The sequence below is a fragment of the Amblyraja radiata genome, chromosome 4 (genome assembly GCF_010909765.2).
Source record: "Amblyraja radiata isolate CabotCenter1 chromosome 4, sAmbRad1.1.pri, whole genome shotgun sequence".
Lineage (NCBI taxonomy): Eukaryota > Metazoa > Chordata > Chondrichthyes > Rajiformes > Rajidae > Amblyraja > Amblyraja radiata.
In genome coordinates this window covers 12,299,525-12,327,385 of record NC_045959.1, presented here as the reverse complement: position 1 = coordinate 12,327,385, position 27,861 = coordinate 12,299,525, and the positions used below count along the sequence as shown (strand labels likewise).

Here is a 27,861-nt window from a genome sequence, read left to right as displayed (position 1 = left end):
ATCCATATCAATACCCTACCCCCCATACTATGGGCTCTAATTTTGCACACTAATCCCTTGTGTGAAACCTTGTTAAACGCTTTTTGAAAGTCCAGATACACCACATCTACTTGCTCTCCCTTATCCATTCCACTTGTTACATCCTCAAAAAATTCCATAAGATTAGTCAAGCATGATTTCCCCTTCATAAATCCGTGCTGACTTTGACCGATCCTGTCACTGCTTTCCAAATGCACTGCTATAACATCTTTAATAATCAACTGACATGGATAGAAAATTGGTTGGCAGACAGGAAACAAAGAGTAGGGATAAACGGGTCCCTTTCAGAATGGCAGGCAGTGACTAGTTGGGCACCGCAAGACTCTGTGCTGGGACTGCAGCTGTTTACAATATACATTAAGGATGTAGATGAAGGGATTAAAAGTAACACTAGCAAATTTGCAGATGACACAAAGCTAGGTGGCAGTGTGAAATGTGAGGAGGGTGCTATGACGATGCAGTGTAACTTGGACAGGTTGGGTGAGAGGGCAGATGCATGGCAGGTGCAGTTTAATGTGGATAAATGTGAGGTTATCCACTTTGGTGGCAAAAATAGGAAGGCACATTATTATCTGAATGATGTCATGTTGAGGAAAGGGGAAGTACAACAAGATCTGGGGAGAAGGCAGGAACGGGGTACTGATTGTGGATGATCAGTCATGATCATATTGAATGCCGGTGCTGGCTCGAAGGGCCAAATGGCCTACTCCTGCACCTATTTGTCTATTGACTGCAGCAGCTTCCCCACTACCGATGTAAGGCTAACTGGTCTATAATTCCTTCTTTTCTCTCTCCCTCCACTTTTAAAAAGTGGAGATACATTGGCTCCCCTCCAGTCCAAATGAACTGATCCAGAGTCGAGAGAACATTGGAAAATGATCACCAATCCTTCCATAATTTCTAGGGCCATCTCCTTGAGTACTCTGCGATGCAGACCATCAGGTCCTGGGGATTTATCTGCCTTCTGTCCCAACAGTTTACCTAACACCATTTCCTGACTAACATGAATGACAATGTGCTTATCGTAAGTTGTTAATTGATAAGTGACATTTCTTAGTCATTTTTTTTAATTTCCCAAGATCAAGGAATGACTTGTTTCTTATTTTCTCAGACTGTTCCTCAGATTTGTCTGGCTTCCACTCTGGTTCTGTGAGACCTTCCCCCTGTGATCACATGAATTTCCTCCCACATCCCAAAACCACATAGGTGGCAGGTTAAATGGTCACTGTAAATTGTCCCAGTATATAAGTGTGTCGTAAAATCTAAGAAAGTTTGATGGAAATGTGCGAATAAATAACTATTGTGTAATCATGTATTCCATGGTCGGCAGACTGTGGGCTAAAGAGCTTATTTCTGTGTGATATATTTTAAATATTATTGAGATAACACCTTCTGTTGGCCTTATCATTATCAATACATCATTGGCCAGGAGTTTCAGCCATCACGTGAGCCCCTGCTCATTTTCTAGGCTGAGACTTGATGAATCTGGGTACCATTAAGGAAGATGCTTACTCTTATTAGGAAGCAAACCTAAACAGTGGCAAGATGGACACCTTGGCCACTAGACAGAAGAAGAGAAGAAGATTAAGGGCCAGAAGAACCCCAAATATTAGCTTTTTAAATCCTGTTAAAAGATCTGACTGAGCCAATGGGCATTTAAACAAAGAAATTATCCTCTAAAAGACACTGGCCGACACAGGACTTACAAATCACTGAATAGTCATTATTTATATTACTATCACTCTCACACCTGTCCCAGAATGACAGAGAAACCGATTAGACAAGGCCCTTTTTCCCTACCATTCATGGGTATGCTTTGCCCCTGGAAAGAGGACACAATAACCATATAACCATATAACAATTACAGCACGGAAAACAGGCCCTCGGCCCTTCAAGTCCGTGTCGAACACTTACTCTCACCTAGTCCCATCTACCTGCACTCAGACCATAACCCTCCATTCCTTTCCCGTCCTATCCAATTTATTTTTAAATGATAAAATCGAACCTGCCTCCACCACTTCCACTGGAAGCTCATTCAACACAGCTACCACTCTCTGAGTAAATAAGTTCCCCCTCATGTTACCCCTAAACTTCTGTCCCTTAATTCCCAAGTCATGTTTCCCGTGAGGGGCTGTGGCCTGTCGGAGTGGCCCAGCCCGAGGGAGGAACGGCACTCCCGTCGGAGTGGCCCAGCCCGAGGGTGGAACGGCACTCCCGTCGGAGTGGCCCAGCCCGAGGGTGGAACGGCACTCCCGTCGGAGTGGCCCAGCCCGAGGGTGGAACGGCACTCCCGTCGGAGTGGCCCAGCCCGAGGGAGAACGGCACTCCCGTCGGAGTGGCCCAGCCCGAGGGAGAACGGTACTCACGGGAGGGCGATCCGGCTCGGGGCTGGAACGGTGCTCCGGTGGCTGGGACGGCGTTCTGAGGCGGTGACCTGAGTCCGGGGTTCAGCCGCGGGCCAGCGGCTGCGTGTGCTGGACTGGAGGGCGGCAGCTTCGACCACCCCCGGGCCGCGGTGTTTGAACCGGCCCGTTTGCGGGGTTCGGTGAGCCGCGGGACTGTTGTGCCATCGCCCGGTGGGGAATCGCCTCAGCGCAGAGGGAGAAGAGGAGGGAAGAGACAGTAACCCTAAGATTTTTGCCTCCACCACAGTGAGGAGGTGCTTGGAGGATACACTGTGGTGGTGTTAATTTGTGTTTATTGTTGTTTATTATTGTATGATTGTATGTATGACTGCAGGCACGAAATTTCGTTCAGACCGTAAGGTCTGAATGACAATAAAGGTATTCAATCAATCAATTCAATCAATGTCCTCTTGTTTGAATCGTCCCTACTCTCAATGGGAAAAGCTTATCCATGTCAACTCTGTCTATCCTTCTCATCATTTCAAAGACCTCTATCAAGTCCCCCCTTAACCTTCTGCGCTCCAGAGAATAACGACCTAACTTGTTCAACCTTTCTCTGTAACTTAGTTGTTGAAACCCAGGCAACATTCTAGTAAATCGTCTCTGTACTCTCTCTATTTTGTTGACATCCTTCCTACAATATTAGATTTGCAAGAGTCAAAGTGGAGATACAACTAGTTGGAGCTTCATTCACGCACTGGTCACTTTACTTCATTTATCATGCTAATTTCAAGTAGTAATATTGAGGAAAATATGTTCTTTCATCTAATTGTTGCATGTTTGCCTATGTAACCACAATAGCAAAGACTAAATTCACAGCAGGTTAAACCACATTATGTGAATAAATGTAGATTAATGGAATTGTATTTTTCATCATAAATTCCACCAGGTAATCCAAAAGATATTGCCGAGTTTACTGTTTCTTCAACAAATCCTAGCCTAATGAAGTGAATCCAACCATGGAATTAAGGCTTCAAGCTGCATTGCATCGACACAGGAGACAAATTATTCCATAGCAACATAGAAACCAACATCTTCGAAGAAATCAAAGAGTTTGAAAATGCAGAAAGGTGAGACAGTGGGTGAAAGTATATGGTGAACTTTGATTACAATATTTGAGGTAAAATGCCAAGAAAAAGGTTTTTTTTTTAAAGAAAGCCAAGAATTGCAAGAAACTTACATTTAATTATAACTAATTTATAACATTTAAAATTCTCTATTTTATTGTTTCTAATTTTAAATACTCTACTTCAAAATTCTGAAGAAATAATTAAATACATTATGGAGAAAGTTAGAAACATTAATACTGAATGTTTATACAGTAATACATTCTCCTGGATCTCAAACCACAGAGTAGACTTTGAAACATCAGATGGGCCAAACATGATCTCAGTACTGGAACTAACCCAAATTTACTCCAGGTGTGTGGTGCTATGCATCCATGTTACCAACATTTTATGGCATTCAGGTGCTCAGAGGCAAACCACCAGACACCTTGTATTTTATGATGAGCAAATAGCCATTGTACCTACCTGGTTCATTGTAAACTGTTCCGACATCCAGTTTAAAAGCTCCAATCAGCGTTCCTCCGATCAATTTGGAATGCCTGACCTGCAGGATTGCACCAGTGTTGAGAGCAATAGTAAATGGGTGCAAACGTTCACTGAAAATCTCCACATTTTCTAATGAATATTAAGATAAAAACAGGACAAACTCGCCTGTAAGTAATAATATAATTAAAGGGAAATGCAGATGTTGGTTTATACCAGGGGTAGATACAAAATGCTGGAGTAACTCAGTGGGACAGGCAGCATCTCTGGAGAGAAGGAATGCGTAAAGTTTCCAATCGAGACCCTTCTTCAGGCTGGTTTCTGTCAGAAATAGTTTCTGTCATAATCTAGACCAGGAAACCAAAACATTTCTACCTAAATCATAGGTTTGTGCCAAGTAAACTTAACCTTGAGAGAGTTTGCAGTGAGAAAAATGTAACATTCAGCTCAAAAATGGATGTATGCTGATAAGAATCAATCAAGCACTTGATCACATCCTGAAGAACCAGCAACTCCAAAAGAACAACACTTGAAGCAAAGTTATTAGCTAATTGCAACAAAAATCTGTCATTCTTGGCCTGAGCATCTTGACATCATGTTGGCCAAGGAGGTGTCCAAAATACCTCTACTAATCCCCACCACAGTGTTCCGATCTAGAGCACTAGAACGACTTATAGATCTTTTAAAGAGAGCTTTGTGTTGGTCATAATATAGTGTGTTTGAGTCATACAGCAAGGAAACAGCCTATCAGCCCCCTACGCCCATGACAGCTATCAAGTGCCTATCGATACTAATCTGTTTTAGACAGACATAGACATAGAAAATAGGTGCAGGAGGAGACCATTTGGCCCTTCGTGCCTGCACTGCCATGGCAGATCATCCACAATCAGTAACCCATGCCTGCCTCCTTCTCATATCCCTTGATTCTGTTAGCCCCTAGAAAGTGTTTTCTAGCACTTACCTATGCCATGTGTTAAAGGTGTTGTTGTGAGACCCCCTGCCTTCACCACCCCCTTAGGCAATGCATTGCAGATTCAAACCTTCATTCGAGCTGAAAATATTGTTCCTCCTGTTCTGTCTAAATAGTCTACCTCTTACCTTAAACATATAGCATCCATAGTAGACACAACCGCTAAGGGAAATGTTTCCTGTTACCTACACTACCGATGCGCTCTTACTTTTATATGCTTCAATCATGTCTCCCTTTAGCCTCCTCCGCTCCTTAGGAAACAGACCCAGCCTATCCAGCCTCATGTCTGAAATGATCCATCTCAAGAAACACATTGGCGAATCTGCCCTCCAGTGCAATCACATCCTTTATTAACTTCCTGGCATCCCAATGATCATTATATATCATATTATTATACTTATTTAAATTCTGATCTTGTGCCTGTGTATATGTTGTGTATATATGTGTGTCTTTACATCTTCGCTAAAAAACTACGTGGTAACGATATCATTCTTACATATTCCGGTTGACATTTTTTCCGTCGAGGCCGATCACCTTATCTGAACATTTCATGCTTTATTTCTTGACTTTTTACAGATTAAAGTTGAAAATCGTCAAAAGACTTTGAATTTAAAACGATCGACTTTCGCTGATGACGTCACAATGGGTCTGCTCCGAACTATCTCACACACAGAATCTTCCACGCACTTCGAGTGATGTCACCCTCCCCCCCCCCGGCCCGCCCCCCTCTCGCTGCCTCTGACCCCTCCCTGTCTCTGCCCTCTCTCTGTCTCTGCCCTCTCTCTGTCTCTGCCCACTCTCTCTCTGCCCTCTCTCTCTACCCCCCTCCCTCTCCCTCTCTAGCCACCCCTGTGCAATTGGGGGCTATGGGTGAGTGGATAGGGTGGGGGATGGGGTAAAAGGAGTGAATGAATAATATTAATATAATATCAGGGGTGGGGGGGGTTAGTGCGTGTGACAACACCACCAATTTTCTTCCCAACTGTAAGCTTACTTTTGCCTACATTTGCATCAAGATCACTCACATATATAACAAATAGCATAATATTCACACATCTTTTTAAAGGTTTTTTATTATACATTGGTCTTTTCACCTGCATGATATACTGTGTTTTTGACCAGTTTGGCATGCTGATGATTTGAATTGGCAGTTGGCTTTTAAATATTAATTGGCTTCAATAGAGATAATAATAGGGTGTGTGTATAAAAATGTGAACCTTGCTACCATATCTTTTACTCCGTTTAATTACAATGAGCACATTTCTACTTTTGAATGATCAACCTTTTCCAAAATGTTAATGATATTCATTATTAACATTCATTAAATGTTAATGAAAATTTAATTTAATCATCTTTAAAATGCAATTAAAAATTGTGTTGAAGAATATGAATTCTCACCGAAAATGTAATGATTCTGTCAAACAGTATCTCTGCTGGACCAATGTAATCAAAGACAAAGTACTGCAACAAAAGAATAAAAAATAAGGTTTACAAAGGTCTACTGAACAGTCCATAGCAACACAGAGACAGAAGAATCACAAGTGTTGCTGGGTATTAATCAATAATAATAACACATCAAGCATCAGAGGAAGGAGCTTCAATGAACTTAATTTAAGGAATTTATACCCCTATCCCACTTAGGAAACCTGAACGGAAACCTCTGGAGACTTTGCGCCCCACCCAAGGTTTCCGTGCGGTTCCCAGAGGTTGCAGGTGGTTGCCGGAGGTTGCAGGTAGTGGAAGCAGGTAGGGAGACTGACAAAAACCACCGTGAACCGCACAGAAACCTTGGGTGGGGCGCAACGTCTCCAGAGGTTTCCGTTCATGTTTCCTAAGTGGGACAGGGGCATTACACTCTTAGGTTTGAACCTTCCTTTTCATAAAAATGTACACTTCTAACAAGATGCAGAAACATTTGTAATGTAATGAAAGTGATGGCACATTTCACTCTGTTGTCAATCCTTGGAAATGGCAATCCATGGAAACAACATCACTTAAAAGTGCACGGGATAAATTTTACTTTGTATTCTAAAAGGTTAAATCAACAATGACTGAAACAGCAAACAAATCTGCAATTTACACGTGTCCAAATGTAGCTAATTTCTATTTGGAATGATCTATGTGATTGTAGTCTTTTTCCTTAAAATGAAACTAATTTCAGCCATAATTTGTTTGAGAATGATTTTCTTCTGACCCTTCTATACCTTATTCGTGGCAAAGAACATGGGATGTTGGGTGTCCCAATGTGGGTCTGATGGATAGCCCGCATCCTTTGCAGTATTAGTCGGTAGCTGTGAGGAGCAGGATTTTCCAGAGGTTCCTCGGCAATATCCTTTCTCCATCCCGATGGGAGAAGTCCTATTTTCCACTGCCAATTCCCCACAGTCAGGGAATGAGTCAACATGCACAACTGCTCCAGAGAAAATCCAATGTCTTCCATTCTGAGCAAATTGCCTGAGAGCCCTCAGATTGATGCAGCATGTTTAGGATTCTTAATTAGAGATGTCAGAGGATTTATGGCTTGAACTTCCAGGTCTCCCCATATGGTGCAAACTGGGTGGCAGTGAAATGAAAATAATGTGCAAGGACATAGTGCCATTGCCATTTTGTCTGGGATCCTCAGGCTAGGCTCAAGCAGCTGCCTGAACTGGATTGCTGGCCAGTGGCTCAATTTAATTTGAGATACAGTGACGTTAAATGCAAATTCATTTTGAACATAGCTAGATGTGCTTAAAGCTACACACACTCTGCCAACTGTTAGCCTGTGGCTCAACAAACTCTCCTGACACCCTTAGGCCCGCGGTTTCCTCCGAACTGCGCAAACCTAGCACAGACTTCTGCCTCTCTGGCTCATATCCTGATTCCAGGTGTGAGACCACATCTGGAGTATTGTGTACAGTTTTGGTCTCCTAATCTGAGGAAAGACATTCTTGCCATAGTGGGAGTACAGAAAAGGTTCACCAGACTGATTCCTGGGATGGCAGGACTTTCATATGAAGAAAGACTGGATAGACTCGGCTTGTACTCGCTAGAATTTAGAAGATTGAGGGGGGATCTTATAGAAACTTACAAAATTCTTAAGGGGTTGGACAGGCTAGATGCAGGAAGATTGTTCCCGATGTTTGGGAAGTCCAGAACAAGGAGTCACAGTTTAAGGATAAGGGGGAAATCTTTTAGGACCGAGATGAGAAAAACATTTTTCACACTGAGAGTGGTGAATCTGTGGAATTCTCTGCCACAGAAGGTAGTTGAGGCCAGTTCATTGGCTATATTTAAGAGGGAGTTAGATGTGGCCCTTGTGGCTAAAGGGATCAGGGGGTATGGAGAGAAGGCAGGTACAGGATACTGAGTTGGATGATCAGCCATGATCATATTGAATGGCGGTGCAGGCTCGAAGGGCCGAATGGCCTACTCATGCACCTATTTTCTATGTTTCTATGTTTCTATCCTCACCTACAGTGTCAGGCCCCTAACAAATACTCATCAGGCTGCTACTGTGCAGCCCTGTGTCCAGCTGACTGCTTGTTTCACCCTCCCGCTGGTACCAACAGTTAGACAACCAGCTCGCCAGAACATGCACATTCAGAATGACATTTTTCCGAATATCCAACTTACTTTTGGAATTCATTTGACCTTTTCAAAACTAACATCAAAACATCAGCATGCCGAACCACCACCCATGAATGACACAAGAGATTTGCTGCATTTACCTCATTGTAAAAAGGGAAATTTGTTCCTTCTTTCACTGTTGTTTGTTTTTTCTCATCACCAATTTCAATTATCACCATAGGGTCGATATTTTCCCCAGCTAACTGGCGTCCCTCAGTGATTGTAATGGCAATCTGTCAGACACGTGAAACAACAATTCTCTGGAGAATAGTTTTTAAGTCATATGTCACAGATATTAGTTGATTGACCAAATACCTTTACAGTAAATATGCTTACCTGATAGTGTTGAGACCTGCTTTCAGTTGATTGTATTTTGGACAGTGGTTTTGATCTGTACAACAAAGTTGTTAAAGATGTGTAATTCATCCATATTTATGGTTTAGAATTTCATAAATTAAATTAGTTAGTGAACTCAATACTCAACACCTGTCCTCTTAAATGATAAAATAATAATTACTGGGAAGAAAATAGCTTAATAGTCTTAATAATTGAACATTGAATTCTTCCAATTTTGTTAGTCCTTGCTGTCTCCTCCCCTTCCTCAGCCCTCCTGCTGTCTGTCTCCTCCCATCCCCCAGCCTTCGAGCTCCTCCTCCTTTTTCCTTTCTTCTCCCCGCTCCCCCCACCCCCGATCAGTCTGAAGAAGGGTTTCGGCCCGAAACGTTGCCTTTTCCCTTCGCTCCATAGATGCTGCTGCACCCGCTGAGTTTCTCCAGATTTTTTGTGTACCTTAGCTTAACAGTCTGTTTGGTTTGATATCAGCAAAAATGTTTTCAAACTTTTCACCAGATGACCTGAAACATTAATTTGGTTTCCCTCTCCTCAGATGCTGCCTGATCTGCCGAATATTTATTTCTGATTTTATTTGGAGATATTAGCAGAGGAAGCCAAAAGGTTGATCAAAAGGCAGGATTTCAGGAGTACCTTAAATCTGTGGTAGGGACGTGGATAGTTTAGAGCTTTGGGGTAGATAACTGTAGACTTGGCTGTCGATGTGGAGAAATTTAATTGAGCAAGGAAAAGGAGGCCAGATTGAGAGGGGGACAGTGATTTGGAGAGCGCTTGGACTGGAAAATGGTGTAGAAAGGTGACATTTTGGGCGAGTGCAGGAGATTCTGCGCTTGCCACATGGTCGCCACATGGTCACTGGTGGTCTCTGGTGAGTCTCCTTCATGGTTGCGATGAGTTCCCGCATTCTGGGAACTAGTCGCGGCCTCAGTATGTTTGCCGCAAATTTTTCAACATGTTGAAAATGTTTCTGTGACCAAAAACTGGTCGCCATGGGGATAATCGATGATCCTGTAGTCGTTGGTGCAGTTGTAGTGGGGTCGCCATGTAGTTATGGGTAGTCGAGGTGTTCGAGGTAGTTTTAGTTAATCGCCTTTGCCATTTTCGTTGGCTCATTGGGGAATAAAAACAAAAGCAGTAGTTTTCAGAGCAATGAGAACCGACCGGTAATGTTAAATGTCCGCCGAACTTCACAGCTGTGTATCTCTGGCTTATTAAAAATTGTCTGGCTTCTTAAAAGTTGTCTTCCCCCCTTCTCCCCCATCTCCCCCCCCCCCCCCTCTCTTTTTTAAAGGACTTACCATACACTGTGTTAGCCGTCTTAATTACAGCGCCAACCTTCCTGTTCATCGTGGTGTGTGTCTGTATCACCTTGGCTTTGCACCGTGGGAATTTTTTAGACAGAGCTCCCCCACTTGTCCTGGTCCCCGCCTTTGCGATGTGTGTGTGTGTGTGTGTGTTCCAGTCTGCCAGTCGCAGTTCCAGTTCCCGGTGTTTCAGGCGACTGCCGGCAACTTGACAGTCGCCAGCAGTCCGCTGAAAAATCGCCTCAGTGGGACAGGCCCATTAAGAACTTGGAAGGAGAGTCAAGTCTCTGCAGAAAGAGTCACGTCCATGGAGGGCAAGTTATGTCCGAGGAGGAAGAATCAAGTCAATGCAATGAAAGTTAAGTCCACAAAGGTACAGTTAAGTCAATGCAAGGAGAGTCGATTCCATGGAGGGAGTCGAGTCTGTTGAGGAATATGAAAATAAATGTGGGAATTTTTAAATCCAGGCATTGTCATATTAAGAGACAACAGAGGGTGTTAATCTCAGGAGTGGCTAAAAAGGATTTGGTGCAAATGGGATTACAAGTAACAGGTATTTGGATGTTCAGGTTAATGCATAGTAGATGCTGGGAGTCTAAATATTATGATGTTGCAATAGGCAAGTAGAGAGGTATTAAAGGAATGTTGTGAGTTTCACTACCCATGTGAGCTGGGTAATGGACAGGTGATGTCATTGAGGTAAGTAGCCAATCTTACCGTGCCTGCTAACTGATCTCTGAATTAAATGAATACTAACATTCATTTCAGCCACAGATTCAGCCACAAGTAATGCGGTTTCTGAAATGTGAATGGAAAATTTATCCGATGTGCTCTTATAGTCCGACGGGAATCACGCACCTTTTCCTGTGGGAAATATTACTGGAGAAACTGTTGGATAGAATGTCAGTACTGGCTCCATAAGCATCTGCACCAGCGACTTCTGGGCTGTACGACTGGGTGTCAAAGTCATCTTGTTCATCTGGGAAGCAATCATAGTGAAAGAACTGATAACTAGTGGTTTCAAAAATTCTTAATTTATTATTTGAGAGACGCAGGGAAATGATTAACTCATGCTGGAGAATCATAGAAACATAGAAACATAGAAAATAGGTGCAGGAGTAGGCCATTCGGCCCTTCGAGCCTGCACCGCCATTCAATATCATGGCTGATCATCCAACTCGGTATCCATATATAATATAACCATATATAACAATTACAGCACGGAAACAGGCCAACTTGGCCCTTCTAGTCCGTGCCGAACACTTATTCTCCCCGTCCCATCTACCTGCACTCAGACCATAACCCTCCATTCCTTTCCCGTCCATATACCTATCCAATTTATTTTTAAATGATAAAATCCTGTACCTGCCTTCTCTCCATACCCCCTAATCCCTTTAGCCACAAGGGCAACATCTAACTCCCTCTTAAATATAGCCAATTAACTGGCCTCAACTACCTTCTGTGGCAGAGAGTTCCAGAGATTCACCGCTCTCTGTGTGAAAAAAAAAATTCTCATCTCGGTCCTAAAAGATTTCCCCCTTATCCTTAAACTGTGACCCCTTATTCTGGACTTCCCCAATATCGGGTACAATCTTCCTGCATCTAGCCTGTCCAACCCCTTAAGAATTTTGTAAGTTTCTATAAGATCCCCCCTCAATCTTCTAAATTCTAGCGAGTACAAGCTGAGTCTATGAATCTGTGGTGTTGCTGTTTCTATGGCCTTTTGTACCACTAAGTTTTCTGAGGTAAGTATTATATAGTTCAAGTACTCAGCTACCATTTATTATTCCCAACTTCAAAAGATTATCCTAGATTGAATTTCTCTATTTACCAGTAGCCAAAAACTCATGTCCCCCATAAAAGGAAATGCCAAATTATAGGCATTGGTTTTGCGCTATAAATCATATTTCACTTCAAATCATATAGAAATTCTCCCTATAATGAACCAACAACATCTGACACACTCCCACTCTCAGCTAGTAATAGGCAAAGTAGTGCAGCTGGTACTTCTGTGCTTCTGTGTGGAGTTTGAACAGTCTCCCTATGACAGCGTGGGTTTCCTCTGGGTGCTCCAGTTTCCTCCCATGTCCCAAAGACGTGTGGGTAAGTAGGTTTTTTGGCCTCTGTAAATTGCCCCTGATGTGTAGGGAATAGTTGTGAAAGTGGGATAACATAGAACCAGGGGATAGATGATCGCCATGGACATGTTGGGCTGAAGAGTCTGTTTCCATGTTGTATCTTTCAATCAATCGATCATATTATGATCAATTCTGATGCCACCATCCAATCAACTCATGTAAATGTGAGTAATGAATGCGTTCTAACACAGGGTCTCAGACCTGCTATATTAATTGTTTCTCTCTCCACAGATGCTGCCTGAGTTGTTAATTTTATTCTTTTGCAAAATTGAAAATATAAACTTAGTGTTAACTCGCAATTTTTAATGACCAACTATGGGTCGCAAAGTAGCACAGCCAGTAGAGCTGCTTGCAGAAACTTGGGTTAAATCCTGACCACAGGTGCTGTTTGTGTGGTGTTTGCATGTTCTCCCTGTTTCCTTAGGGATCTTCACCTTCCTCCCACATCACAAAGATTGATGAGCTTGGAGGTTAATTAGAAACTGCAAATTGTAGCTGAGTGGGAGAATCTGATGGTGGTTGATGAAAATGTAGGGGGAATAAAAACAGTGGGAATAATGTAAAATTAATTTACATAAATGGGTGATTGACAGTTAGTTCGAACTTAATGAGCTGAAGGGTCTGCTTCAGTTGATATCTCTCTGTGATAATGACTCAGAATAATATTACACTGTGCAAAGCAAAATTATTTCCAAAGTTTGCTGTTGTGTTGATTGCATTGGAAAATAATTTCTACTCGTATGAATGTCAGGAATTTGCTGGCCCCAGCTCAGGTTGTGCGGCCATATTTTACTGCTTTTCACATTCTCCCTGTATTTGAATCTTCCTGTTATGCAATTCTAAAAATTGACAGAATGACTGCGGCCATTATCAAGTATAGGTCAGAAAAGGACGTCAGTCTTTCATTGTTGCTGGGTCAGGATCCTGGAAACTCCACCCCAACAGCACCATGCAAGACCTTTCACCAGACGGACAGGAGCAGTTCAAGCTAATATCACACCATGACCTCGCAGGGGGAATTAGGGATGGGCAATAGATGATGGCCCTCCCAGTGACACCCAGATCCCAAAAAGTAAATACATCCAATTACAACCAACAAAAACCTTCAAAGAGTCATATTGCCTTCCATTAGTGTAAAGGCAAGGAGATTCCACATCCCAGCAATATCAATAGAGATCACCTACATTGTGGGCAAACCACTCTGCCAACCTTCTGACGAGAAGCAAGGGCAGCCCTGGGCATTTTGGTTTAAGTTTATTATAGTCACATCTCCGAAGGCACAGTGAAGAGTTTTGTTTTGCATGCTATCCAAACACATCAGATATACCATATCTAAATACAATCAAGTTAAACCCGTATAATAAATAGCACAAATGGTGCAGAAAATAGTTCTCAGCATTGTAGTGCATCAGTTTCATAAACAAACTCCAATGTCCACAATAGGGTAGAGGTGAATCGGACAGTACCCTAGCTTATGGAAGAACTGTTCAGAAACCTGATAACAGAGGGGAAGAAGCTGGTCCTGAGTCTGGTGGTGCACACTGTCAAGCTTCTGTACCTTCTGCCACATGGGAGCAGGGAGAAGGAGGAATGACCATGGTGGGACAGTCGTGGTCTGAAATAACATGGAGCATAGATAGAGTCATTGATGGGAAATTTGATATGTGTGATAGACTGGGCTTTATCTACAACTCTGCAATCTCTTGTAGTCTTGGGCAGAGCTGTTCCCAAACCAAACTGTGATGTAACCCAATAGTATGCTTTCTGAGATGCATCAGCAGAAGTTAGTAAGAGTTTACAGTAGCATCTGCCAGTTGCACAATATATCCATAATCGAACAGATGTCAATGTCTGGATCAAGGTACAAAAGACAATGGCGTAAAGAATATCAAGTTTGCTACAGTATGCTTTGTATTTAAATTCTCCTGCTGTTGATTTATTTGCTGTTGAAAGAATTGAATCACAAGGAACGATTTGCATGAAATAATCACTCACAAGCTATTTATCTTTTGGGTTGGGACAATGGTGTGTTGTCACTATGTTTCCTGGAAACTGGATAAAAGTTAGCAATGAATTGGTAAACCAGTTTTATTGATGACTTCATTTCAGATCTTGAGTATTAGATATCTAATCCAAATTTGACAAGCATTTATAGTAAAGTTTCAAGTTCAAGTTTTGAATTTATTGTTACATTCACCAATTAAGGTACATTGATATTTGAGTTGCCATACGGCCATACTAAGTGAAAAGCAATAATACACACAGCAACATAAAATAAAATGTAACATAAACATCCACCACAGCGGAATCTACATTCCTCACTGTGATGGAAGGTAATAAAGTTGTCCCTCCTTTGTTCACCCGTGGTCGGGGCTGTTGAACCCTCCGCAGTTGCTGCTGCCGACGGTCCGATGCCCGAAGCCCTTGCGTCAGGATGATGTAAGCTCCGACTTCGGGATGAAATGGAACAATCCGCGGCATGGAGCTCCTCTTCTTGCCGGAGACCGCGGGCTTCACGGTATTAAAGTCCACAGGCCCCGCGGTTAGAGCTCTTTCACAGGCGATCCTCGGCAAAGGATCGCAGGCTCCTTTGATGTTCCAGTCCATCGCCTGCGGATTGAAATGCCAGGCCAGTCTTCAGGAACGGCCACACCACTCCATGTTGTTAGGCTGTAGTGGGGGGGACGAGGATGCGATACAGAGAAAAATCGCATCTCCGTCGAGGTAAGTGATTGAGAAAGGTTTCCACCATTTCCCCCCACCCCCCACATAAACCAGACCAAGAAACATTTAAAGATACTTTTAAAACGTACTTAAAATAATAAAAACAGAGAGGGGACAGACTGACTTTTGGTGAGGCAGCCACTGCACTACATGTTGGAGTGTATGGGGTGCTTGGGTAGGAGTAGTACATCTGGTCGGGTAGATGTTTGACAAGCTCCTATCGAGCTCCTCATCCACCATTAGTCCCCACCTGACACTTGGCTCTCACCTGTGGCTCCAAGCTACAGTTGCACATGGCAGTGGCCGCAGCCCATGAAATGGCTTCATCATGCCGGCTAAACAAGGTGAGAGTGTGTCTCAAATTCTTGGGGCTCGCTCACCCCAACATTAGAGACTATTGAATCAAGATTCAAACGTCAAGATGGTTTAATTATCTTGTGCATCAGGACCATAGCAACAAGTTGCTGAAGCTTTACAGACACATTAACCACACCAATGCAACAAATAAATATACAATAAATTATTAGTTATGCTGGGTAACCAGGCTATAATGGTGCAAACTAAAATAAGCAAAGCAACCGAAACAAAGTCCATTGTAGATTGTTGTCGAGGTTGGATTGTGGTTAGAGTTGCGCAGTGTGGTTCACGAGACCGTTGATTGATGGGAAGAAGCTGGAGGTAATTGTTCATGGGTTCTTGTGCCTACATCCCCATGGTAGCAGCAAGATGAGAGCATGGCCACGCTGGTGTGAGTGTTTGATGATATTAGCTGCCTTCTTGGGGCAGCAATTGAAGAGTGCACCCCCAGAGATGAGGACAGTACAGAGCTGGTCGGGAGGGGGGGGGGGGGGGGGGGCAGAAGAACAACTCCAGGACTGTTTGGAGTCTGTAGACTGGGCAATGTTCAAGGACTCGGCAAAGGACTTGAACGAATACGCCACAGTCGTTACAGACTTCATAAAGAAATGTGTGGAGGACTGCATCCCTACAAAAACCTTCCGAGTGTTTCCCAATCAGAAACCTTGGATGAACTTTGAGATCCGCACTCTTCTAAAGTCCAGACACAGGGCATTCATGTCCGATGATACAGTGGCCTACATGAAGTCCAGATACGACCTTGGTAAGGCCATCAAAAAGGCCAAAAGGGACTTCTGCTCCAAACTGGAGGATGAGACAGATGTTCGGCAGCTGTGGCGGGGCCTGAATGCAATCACCTCCTACAAGGCGAAACCAGGAGGCAGCTCGAATGTCGGTGAAACATCACTCCCTGACGAGCTCAATGCGTTTTACGCACGCTTTGACAGGGAGAATACTGATGTGCCTTCCCGATCCCCCATTCGCTGTGATGGCATTTCAGTCTCAGTCACAGAGGCCGACGTCAGGAAATCCTTCAGAGGGGTGAACCCCCGAAAAGCACCTGGTCCTGATGGTATACCCGGTCGTGTTCTAAAAACCTGTGCGGACCAACTGGCGGGAGTTTTTACGGACATTTTCAACCTCTCACTTCTGAGGTCTGAGGTCCCCACCTGCTTTAAAAGGGCATCAATTATACCAGTGCCCAAGAAGAGTAAGGTGACGTGCCTCAATGACTATCGACCAGTGGCACTAACGCCGGTGGTGATGAAGTGCTTTGAGAGGCTGATCATGGAGCAAATCAACTCCTACCTCGACAAAAACCTGGACCCACTGCAGTTCGCTTACCGCCACAACAGATCAACGGTGGATGCGATCTCGCTGGCCCTCCACTCCGCACTGGACCACTTGGACAACAAAAACTCATATGTCAGGCTGTTATTCATTGATTACAGCTCGGCATTTAACACAATCATCCCCTCCAAACTGGTTACCAAACTCGCAGAACTGGGTCTCTGCGCATCCCTCGACTTCCTCATCCACAGACCACAGTCTGTTCGTATTGGTGGAAATGTGTCAGCCTCGATAACAATCAGTACGGGAGCACCTCAAGGCTGCGTGCTCAGCCCCCTGCTGTACTCACTCTATACCCATGACTGCGTAGCCAACCACAGTGCGAACTCCATCATCAAGTTCGCTGACGACACCACTGTTGTGGGGCGTATCACGGATGGGGATGAGTCAGAATATAGAAGGGAGATTGAGCAACTGTCCATATGGTGCCAGCGCAATAACCTGGCCCTCAACACCAGCAAAACCAAGGAACTGATTGTGGACTTTGGAAGGAGTAGGAGGGGGACCCACAGCCCCATTTATATCAACGGGTCGATGGTTGAAAGGGTCAAGGACTTCAAATTCCTGGGCGTGCACATCTCTGAAGATCTTTCCTGGTACGAGAACACTAACGCAATTATCAAAAAAGCTCATCAGCGCCTCTACTTCCTGAGAAGATTACGGAGAGTCGGTTTGTCAAGGAAGACTCTCTCTAACTTCTACAGGTGCACAGTAGAGAGCATGCTGACCGGTTGCATCGTGGCTTGGTTCGGCAATTTGAGCGCCCTGGAGAGGAAAAGACTACAAAAAGTAGTAAACACTGCCCAGTCCATCATCGGCTCTGACCTTCCTTCCATCGAGGGGATTTATCGCAGTCGCTGCCTCAAAAAGGCTGGCAGTATCATCAAAGACCCACACCATCCTGGCCACACACTCATCTCCCTGCTACCTTCAGGTAGAAGGTACAGGAGCCTGAAGACTGCAACAACCAGGTTCAGGAATGGCTACTTCCCCACAGCCATCAGGCTATTAAACCTGGCTCGGACAAAACTCTGATTATTAATAACCACTTTCTGCTATTTGCACTTTATCAGTTTATTTATTCATGTGTGTATATATTTATATCATGGTATATGGACACATTTATCTGTTTTGTAGTAAATGCCTACAATTTTCTGTGTGCTTAAGCAAAGCAAGAATTTCATTGTCCTATACAGGGACACATGACAATAAACTCACTTGACTTGACTTATCGATCCCTTCAATGGTGGGGAGATCAATATCTGTGATGGACCGGGCAATGTCCACCACTTCCTGCAGCTTTCTTTATCCTTGGGCATTTAAAAAACCGAACTAGCCCATGATGCAACCTACTAGAATGCTTTCCACCGTGCGCCTGCCGAAGTTTTCTGGGACTTGCCAAATCTCCTGAAACTTCTGAGGAAGTAGACTGTTCCACCAGACTAGGTGAAGGAAATCAATTGTATGATTCCAGCACTGCACTGTGGAGTGCATTGGGCAGATCTGTGCACGGAAGAAGGCCAGTCCATTCATTGCACGCAAAGAAGTCCCAATCATAATTTCTCATCATGCCACATTGCCCTCTGTGGCCAAGAGGGTAGGATTACTCTGTTGCAAAAAACGGAGTACTCAGCTCCACTTGTTATGAAGGCCAACACGCCATTCGCTTCCTTCACTGCCTGCTGTACCTGCATGGTTACTTTCATTTCATGTTTTAACCACTTGTATGCTATTGCATCCAATCATGGCTTTTATTTCTTATTCTCTTCCTATAACTCTTTCCCAAGAGGTTACAACAGTGGGACTTTAGAACCTCTGGCATTTTATTCAATCAGCTGCTTTTGTTTCTACGAAGCTCAGCTTGGTGTATGAGCATTGAAACGTACATTGGCTTGCAATTATTGGCATGGGACAAAGAGACTGCTGAAAAATTGATTGTCTACTGAATATTACGCAACTAATCTTGTTATTGAAACATAGCAATCTCTGTCTTACCTTCTAACACCAAAGTAAGCCAAGACATGTTTCAGCAGAAGGTAAATAAGATATACAGGGGCTGGTAGATAGCAGTAGAAATAGCCGGGGAGTTAATGCCTTTCCTTCTAACACCAATATAACCAACATACCATTTACTTGTGGGGAAGGATAACCATTTGATTCATTTTAGAATATAGCTATCTGAGTGTGAGTCTTAAGGGCCTGTCCCACGAGCATGCGACTGCATGCGGCAAGCGCGACCTAACGTGGTCGCTTGAGCCGTACGGCCTCGCGGGGCCAGTCCCACTTCGATCGCCGGAGCCGTATGGAGTTGTGCGGAGCTGGTCCCGACAACGCGCGGGGCTCCAAAAAACTGACCGTGTTCAAAAATTCCGCGCAGCAACGGCCTGCAGGCCCGCAGCCGCCTCGACGCCGTACGCACCGCCTCAACGGGCATGCGCAGCGTCTCGACGCCGTACGCAGCGTCTTGACGCCGCTCGTCACGCGCGGACTTCGCTCGAACTTCACGTCACTCACTCGACCTCCGCGCGGCCCCCGCTTCCGGTTTGGTCGCGCTCGCCGCATGCAGGTCGCATGCTCATGAGACAGGCCCTTAACAATCTCTTGCTACATTCTAAAGCACAGAGTTCACTTAATATTGGCAATAGATATTTACTTTTGTTGTCTTACCTAGTGCGTCTTTGTTTGCTATAAATAAACCTTTATCTTCCTTTTTCTTCTTTTTCAGTTTTATACCAGCAAACGCCTTCTTTCTAAAAAAATAAAACATACTCTGTGATTGTGAGCTAATGGTATAGCTTTGAAGTAAAACGAGAAAAAAATTGATGTGAATGTCTTTATGAGCAATGTAACAAATGGGTGATTTTACATTGAGATACCGGTTTGAAAGAACCTAAAGGAAATAGACATGCAGACATCCTTAAATATCTTTCCACACATCTCCCACACTCTTACCTCTATTAGTACTAAGTTCTTCACAGGACTAGATAGTAATTCATTCATTCTATTGTTTTGTTCTAGTATTGGCAATATTCACAGTGAATGGTAGGACTTTGTGGAGTACTGGTGAGCAGTGTGATCTAGGACTGTTGTAGAGTGGAGAGATGTAAGTCTACAGGTACATCGATCTCTGAAAATGGCATCTAAGGTGGATAGAGTGGTCAAGGCATTTGGTACATTGACCTTCATCGGTCAGAATATTGGGTATAGTGGTTGGGATGTTAAGTTGCAGTTGTTCAACGTGTTGGTGAGGCCACATTTGGAGTTTTGAGTTTAGTTTTGGTCGCCCTGCCATAGGAAGGATGTCATTAAGCTGGAAAGAGTGCAGAGAAGATTTGCAAGTATGTTGCCAGGACACGAGGGTCTGAGTTACAGGAAAAAGTTGGGCAGGCTAGGACTTTATTCCTTGGAGCGCAGGAGGTTGAGGAATTATCTTATAAAAGTGTATAAAATCATGAGGGGAAGAGATGAAGCGAATGCACAGAGTATTTTACCTCGAGTAAGGGAGTAAAGAATCAGAGGACATAGAAACATAGAAACATAGAAAATATGTGCAGGAGTAGGCCATTCGGCCCTTCGAGCCTGCACCGCCATTCAATATGATCATGGCTGATCATCCAACTCAGTATCCCGTACCTGCCTTCTCTCCATACCTCCTTTAGCCACAAGGGCCACATCTAACTCCCTCTTAAATATAGCCGATGAACTGACCTCAACTACATTCTGTGGCAGAGGATTCCAGAGATTCACCACTCTGTGTGAAAAATGTTTTTCTCATCTCGGTCCTAAAAGATTTCCCCTTTATCCTTGAACTGTGACCCCTTGTTCTGGACTTCCCCAACATCGGGAACAATCTTCCTCCATCTAGCCTGTCCAACCCCTTAAGAATTTTGTAAGTTTCTATAAGATCCCCCCTCAATCTTCTAAATTCTAGCGAGTACAAGCCGAGTCTATCCAGTCTTTCTTCATATGAAAGTCTTGCCATCCCAGGAATCAGTCTGGTAAACCTTCTCTTTACTCCCTCTATGGCAAGAATGTCTTTCCTCAGATTAGGAGACCAAAACTGTACGCAACTGTACTGCAAGGCGTGGTCTCACCAAGACTGTGTACAACTGCAGTAGCCCCTGCTCCTGTACTCAAATCCTTTTGCTATGAATGCTAACATACCATTCGCTTTCTTCACTGCCTGCTGCACCTGCATGCCTACTTTCAATGACTGGTGAACCATGACACCCAGGTCTTGTAGCATCTCCCCTTTTCCTAATCGGCGACCATTCAGATAATAGTCTACTTTCCTGTTTTTGACACCAAAGTGGATAACCTCACATTTATCCACATTATACTGCATCTGCCATGATTTTGCCCACTCACCCAGCCTATCCAAGTCACCTTGCAGCCTCCTAGCATCCTCCTCACAGCTAACACTGACCCCCAGCTTCGTGTCATCCGCAAACTTGGAGATGTTGCATTCAATTCCCTCATCCAGATCATTAATATATATTATTTAAGGTTAGCACAGAAAGTTAATAGGAACCTGAGGGGCAATGTTTTCACACAGAGGTTAGTGGTTATATGGAATGAGCTACCAGAGGAGGTAGTTGAGGAAGGTACAATAATAATTTAAAAAGATATTTGGATAGGTATATGGATAGGATAGGTTTAGAGGGATATGGGCCAAATGCCGGCAAATAGCACTTGCATGGATGGGGCATCTTGGTCAGCATGGATGAGTTTGGCCAAAGAGCATATTTCTGTGCTGTGTGCCTCGACTCCAAGTGGTAAATCCCTAATTATGGAAGTGCCAGTATCTTTGTAATTTTCAAGCATGATAAAATATTACGTGAGAAAGAACTTCCCACTTCATCCATCTTCTGCCTGTAGTCACTGAGGTCCCTGAATCCATTGTGTTAGCTTCTCATGTTGACAACCCTGCTTGCGACTGCGGTCAACCAGACCAGACCATCCCACACATCGTGAATAGCTGCTCACTGATGCTGTCCTGGCCTGGATGTCTACCCTTGACCTACAACTTTAGGCTGTACACGCCATACACAAGAAGAAGAAGATCCCCCTCCTTAGTGCTCCATATTCTATGCTGGCATCTATTTCCCCCTTCTTACTCCATATTACTCCTTATCTGTGCAGCCATTTGAAGTTGCTGATAAATATCTGCAATGGCCTCCAGATTCTGTACGTGACGAAAATCTTTAGTCAGGATAGAAACAAGGTTAAGAGCTGTCATTATTTCCCGTTCTGAAGCGATGAACAAACGAGCCTTATTTGTTGTTAATCTGTACGATACTGTGACCAACATATCCAGCCTCAGCAGCTCATAGATGGAGACAGAAACAGAAAAGGGCTTGGAATATCAAAATGCATCAAAATAACTGATGAGTTTAACAAATAGAATAAAGTGAACTTCTGACATTTTTTTCAATTTGGCCAGTTTTCTAAATTATTACTATCGGTATCAGCAACTAGTCCACGCACTGCATCACAGTAATCCTCACTCTCTGTTGATCCCATCATTCAGAATGCCTGTGGATTGCCAGTTAATTCGTTTTATAGCCTTTTGTTCACTTTTTGGAGTGCTAAACATTTCAAAAACAAACCTATACTCATTTAGTTGCTCCATTATGCCTACAAGATCAGATATTTATCACAGCTTTGCACTGAAGTGTCCTTGTGTCAACCATGCTCCATTGAAGTGCACTCTGTTCGGGAGCAATGTTGCAATGGCCAGGCAGCATGCTCAGCGCCTGCTACAGTTTGATATGCTGTACAGATCTATCAAAGGAAGGATATCACTTTTTTTATTTTAGGCAGCAAAAATGTATTTAAATAATACCTGGAAAGGCACTTTATAGTTCTGAAGAAAGCCTGCAAAACTTACAGATTATTCATCGGAAAGGGGAAAATGAGCAGCATTTTGGCACAGCCAGTAGAGACATTCCCTCATAGCTCCAGAGACATAATAATAATAATAATAAATTTTATTTATGGGCGCCTTTCAAGAGTCTCAAGGACACATAGGTTTAATCTTGATGTCTGGTGCTATTTTTGTGGAGTTACCATCTTCTCTGTGGTCCTATGAGTTTCCTCTGGGTACTCTGTTTAGTTTAGTTTTTAGTTTAGAGCTACAGCCTGGACACAGGCCCTTCAGACCACCGAATCTACACCGACCAGCGATCCCCACATATTAACACTATCCTACACACTCTAGGGACAATTTACACCTATACCAAGCCAATTTACTTACAAACCTGTACGTCTTTGGCGTGTGGTAGAAAACCGAAGACCTCGGAGAAAGCCCACGCGGTCAGAGGGGAATGGACAAACTCGGTACAGGAAGCACCATTAATCGGGTTTGAACCTGGGTCTCCGATGCTGCAAGCGCTGTAAGGCAGCAACTCTACCGCTGCGCCACCTCTGGTTGCCTCCCACCTCTCAAAAACAGGTTAGTAGGTTAATTGTCCCCTGGTGTGTAAAGGAATGGTGGAATCTGGGCGGGAGTTGATAATAATAATAATAATAATAATAATAATAATAATAATAATAATAATAATAATAATAATAATAATAATAATAATAATAATGTGTAGGGTAGTGTTAATAATAATAATAATAATAATAATAATAATAATAATAATAATAATAATAATAATAATAATAATAATAATAAAAATAAACTTTTTTACGGACTCAAGGTCCAGACAAGGGGCAACATTACATTAAAAATGCATTGCATATTAAATATCATAAAATTCATAAAATCTTGGTATATCACTTATAAAAACATCATAAATTATATATTTTTAAAACACACAATACATGTTAAAAATCCAGATTAAAAGAATGATCAATGTCCTACAACGAGACAATGATACTGATGATAATGTGGGGAGGACAAAATGCATTTGTGTAAGATAATGGGTCTGATGGTCTCAATAGGCCAAGGGCAGATTTCCATAAAACTATGAGAGGGACAAGTGGGGAAATGCACCTTCAGTCACCAGCGCTATGCAAGAATATCAATTGTGGCCAATTGTGGCAGAGTTACAAAGTCAATACTCTTTTGTACCAGGGGCAATGATTAACAACAGATTTTCCTCGGCACTAATTTGAGATAAGATGCATGATGCTAGCAATATAAATCTTGTTTAAAACTGAATTGAATAACTGATTGTAAAAGAGTAGAAAGGGATATTGGAAAGAATAAGGAAAAGGGATTCAAACTCTGGAACTGCAGGCGTAAGGCTGCATATTTTATGATTCCATGCAGAATACAGATTTACTGAATGAGGTCTTTAAAGTGGAATGACTTACTGGGCAGCTTTACCTCTTGGAACAGAAATGGAATAATTCCCCAAAGCTCTTCTCACATTTCTCCTCAGAGCAATCCCATCAATTTATGTTACCCATTCCCTCACACATGCCCATCAACTGCAGCCTGTCTCCTATTACCCTCCTATACTAGGGGTAACATACAAGCACAGGATTGGGATTAAGGAGAAAACCAGAGTGCTCAGGAGAAACCAGCACAATATGGGGTGATCATGCAAACTCCATACAGGCAGCAGCTAGGATCAAGCCCGGGCGCTGGAGTTGTGTGGCAGCAACATTAATTCCTGATGATAGTTAATTCGGGAAATCTATTATTAAGAACCAATTAAGAATGCCATTTATCATCACACAAAGCGAAATAAAATACTGTATGACATCTGGCTGCAGTCCAGACACTATCAAGAAACAAGTTCCACTAAGTACCATTAAGCATTGTAAACTATGAAAACTATAAAACATAGAGACATGCAGCATGGAAACAGGTCATTCAGCCCAACTCATCCATGACTAGTAAGCTAGTCTCATTTGCCAGTGTTTGACCCAGATCCTGAGAAATGCTTCCTATCCAGGTACCTGTCCAAATGTTGTTACTGAACCTGTCTCAACTGCTTCCACTGGCAGCTCATTCCATATACACAACATCCTCTGTGTGAAGAAGTTACCCCTCAGGTTCCTATTAAATCTTTCCCCTCTCACCATAAACCTATACCCTATATGTTAATTCCAAGCAAGACAGAAGTTAGCTAGTGTTTCTCTCTGGTTATTATTGCTGTGTGTATTGTATATAAGTGGAACACCGTGCAAAAAGAGATTTTGTTTTGATGATCCTAAAGCTATTATCCTCACATTTTCCTAATGTAGTATATTGAGTAAATCATGTGAAGGCAGATACTTCTGTGCATTTCAACTTACAGGAGAAGATTGTATAGGAATAAAAAATAAAAAGAAAACCCAGAGAAAGTAAGTGATGTTTTGTACAACTTTCTAATCATCAATTTTACAAGATTTAAAAATTAAAATGTAATATTGTATATAAAACGAGAGAGGATTCTGTGGCAATATGTGGAGGATTGATGGAGTGAGTGCTGGCTTAGACACAATGGGGTGAATGGACTCTTTCTAAGTAATAAGGAAACACAGGAAAATGTCAGAGAGAGCGGATTCCTCCTAAGAAATTGGCACTCCCAGTAAAATTATGAACACACTGATATTGTTTTATTTGGAATTTTCATCACAATTTATCAATCTTGATAATCAAGGAGAGAATTGAACATTACCAATCCGCCTCTTGTCATTAAACTAACATTATGCAGAATTTCTTAAAAAGCAAACTAATAAAAACATACAATATCAATATATTACCTTGCACATTTATCATTATTTACTTTAGACCACGTTAAAAAGTAGCATATGTAGGAGCTTATAGGCCATCTCCATATTTAGAAAATGTTGCAAATATAATTTAATTTCTGTTTTTCCGCACTGCAAGGAACTCAAATGTTATTTGATTTTTCTCTCTTAATCACAGTTTGAATTAAATTCACTTGTCCCTGATATACTTTGTAATTAGAATGTAATGCATCACCCACATGCTGAAAGAACACATCGATAGCTGCTACTTACTTTAGTTGGATGCTCGGATCCATCAGTGTAAAATACGTGTTTCTCCAGTTGCAGGAGGTGAAGAAGATGGATGGCACTAATTCACCAAATAAAAACAACAATGCTTTTTCATCAACTCTACTCCAGCCTGGCTGTTCAGCCTTCCAACGTTGAAGCAACTAAACACTTACTCCTATGTTTGAGTTTTGAATAATAATCATATTGTAATAAAAGAGGGAGGTACAGAATTTGTGATAGGTTGCTCACACATTGCATTCAATTTGATTACATGGAAATAACTTTCCTGATAAGTCTCAACATTGGACGTTAAGGTTTTAAACAGAATTGTTGCTTCTGGTGTCAGGTGGGTTGTGCACAATTGAGGATGATTAAACTTTAGGAGAAGAGACTATAATAATAACTATAACCCTTTACCTTTTATGTTAATTTTCTGGATATCAATACTTTCTGCAAGGGAACAGGGAAGAATCAGTGATAAAGGAGTCACAATGCAGGTGACTCATGTTGCATGGAATAATCCTTTGCATTAGATCCAGCCTAGATATACCCCTGTAGACATGTGGTAGACAAAACACAGAGCATTTGATAAGGCTGGTCCATGCACTTCAGAGTTGTATTCATGATATGAAGATTAGATATCTGAGTGGGGTCAGTTCTGCACTTTGGGGATGCATGTTCTGGTGTTCTTGGTGATAAGCAGCAAGAAGTTGTAGGTCCCTCAGAGTTCCTGTGGGGAGTTAAAGTTCAATACACTCGGTTGCTGCCTTCAACCCAGAAGGGGCTTTGGGGCTCAACCATCGGGCACTGATGTTCCCACCCACTTCATGAATTACTTACACTGGATAAATGCATGCAAAATAAATCTTAGAGCATTATAATAAGTAAAGAAATAACATATTTACCCCTGAGTTTCCTGAAACACAATAATTGAAAATCTCAAGTCAACTCTTCATCCCTACAAATAATATCTCTAACCAAAGTCACAGATGACCAGTCCTGTGTTTTACCTCTGTTGTTTCTGATATGCCAACCAAGGCATCTTCCTTCTTATTGGACCACATTTGCAGCAGCTTGAAGGAGCTTGAAAGGTCAGGAGAAGTCCAGGCAAATGATTTTAATTCCATTTACAATTTTCTGCATCACTTCAGACTCATAATTCTGAGCAATTGCTCAATATTGTCGAACTGTATTGGGGATGACCATGTGCCACAGTTGTAACAATATTTAATAAGCAAATGATATGGTTAATTTGCTATTAGGCCAACCACACTCATCTGTAAACTAGATTTTACATTTTCACAAAAACACTGTCACGCAATATCTCAGATGTATGTTTACCAAGGGCTGATTTGGGAACAGATGCAAAATGAGTCCCTGGGAGTGTGATTAAGTGGAAGATCATGTGATACTTACTGTGTACAGTTGTAAACTATACATGGTATTACTTTGACGTTTGTTTTGCTGTGTGATTTTGAATTTGGAATGAGAAGTAGATGAGAACTTAAAGAAATCGCTCACGGGAGTTTAAAACCCAGTTAAAGTATGCTGGTGATCAGTCTTTCCTATTTCTCAGTTTCGACAAAAGCATCTTTCATTTTTACAGTGCTCTTAATATGTGGAAAAATATCTCGAGGTACAATCACGTGAAAATGGACTCTGATCAAGAAAGATACAATAGCTGGGATGATCAAAATGCAAAGTGTGAGTGATCTGTTGCTGTCAGGGCTGTTGACAGAGATCAAAAGGACATTGAGATAATATATTCCTATTGGGGATGGGACCTTGAGAAATTAAACTGGAACTTGAGAAATGAAACTGGACAGGTGGTGGAAGTGTCAGTTTCCCAAGAACACTTTGGTAATGGTAACTATAATACTGTAAGTTTCAATAACTTATGGAAAGGGATAAGTCGCTAGAATTTAGGAGATTGAGGAGGGATCTTATAGAAAATTACAAAATTCTTAAGGGGTTGGACAGGCTAGATGCAGGAAGATTGTTCCCGATGTTAGGGAAGTCCAGGACAAGGGGTCACAGTTTAAGGATAAAGGGGAAATCCTTTAGGACCGAGATGAGAAAAACATTTTTCACACAGAGAGTGGT

At 42.5% G+C, this 27,861-nt stretch overlaps 1 protein-coding gene across 1 annotated transcript in view; it reads right to left on the bottom strand.

Annotated features, from left to right (window-relative positions):
- Positions 1-25,889, bottom strand: part of fer1l6 (fer-1 like family member 6) — a 135,023-nt gene extending 109,134 nt beyond the window's left edge. Inside the window, exons 1-7 of the mRNA XM_033018878.1 lie at positions 25,762-25,889; positions 19,465-19,547; positions 11,087-11,207; positions 8,910-8,964; positions 8,675-8,806; positions 6,363-6,425; positions 3,977-4,055 (exon numbers count right to left, since the gene is read on the bottom strand). Of these exons, the coding sequence (XP_032874769.1) occupies positions 3,977-4,055; positions 6,363-6,425; positions 8,675-8,806; positions 8,910-8,964; positions 11,087-11,207; positions 19,465-19,547; positions 25,762-25,784 (556 nt within the window). The 5' untranslated portion in view covers positions 25,785-25,889. The remainder of the gene's footprint in view (positions 1-3,976; positions 4,056-6,362; positions 6,426-8,674; positions 8,807-8,909; positions 8,965-11,086; positions 11,208-19,464; positions 19,548-25,761) is intronic.
- Positions 25,890-27,861: the final 1,972 nt, after the last annotated feature.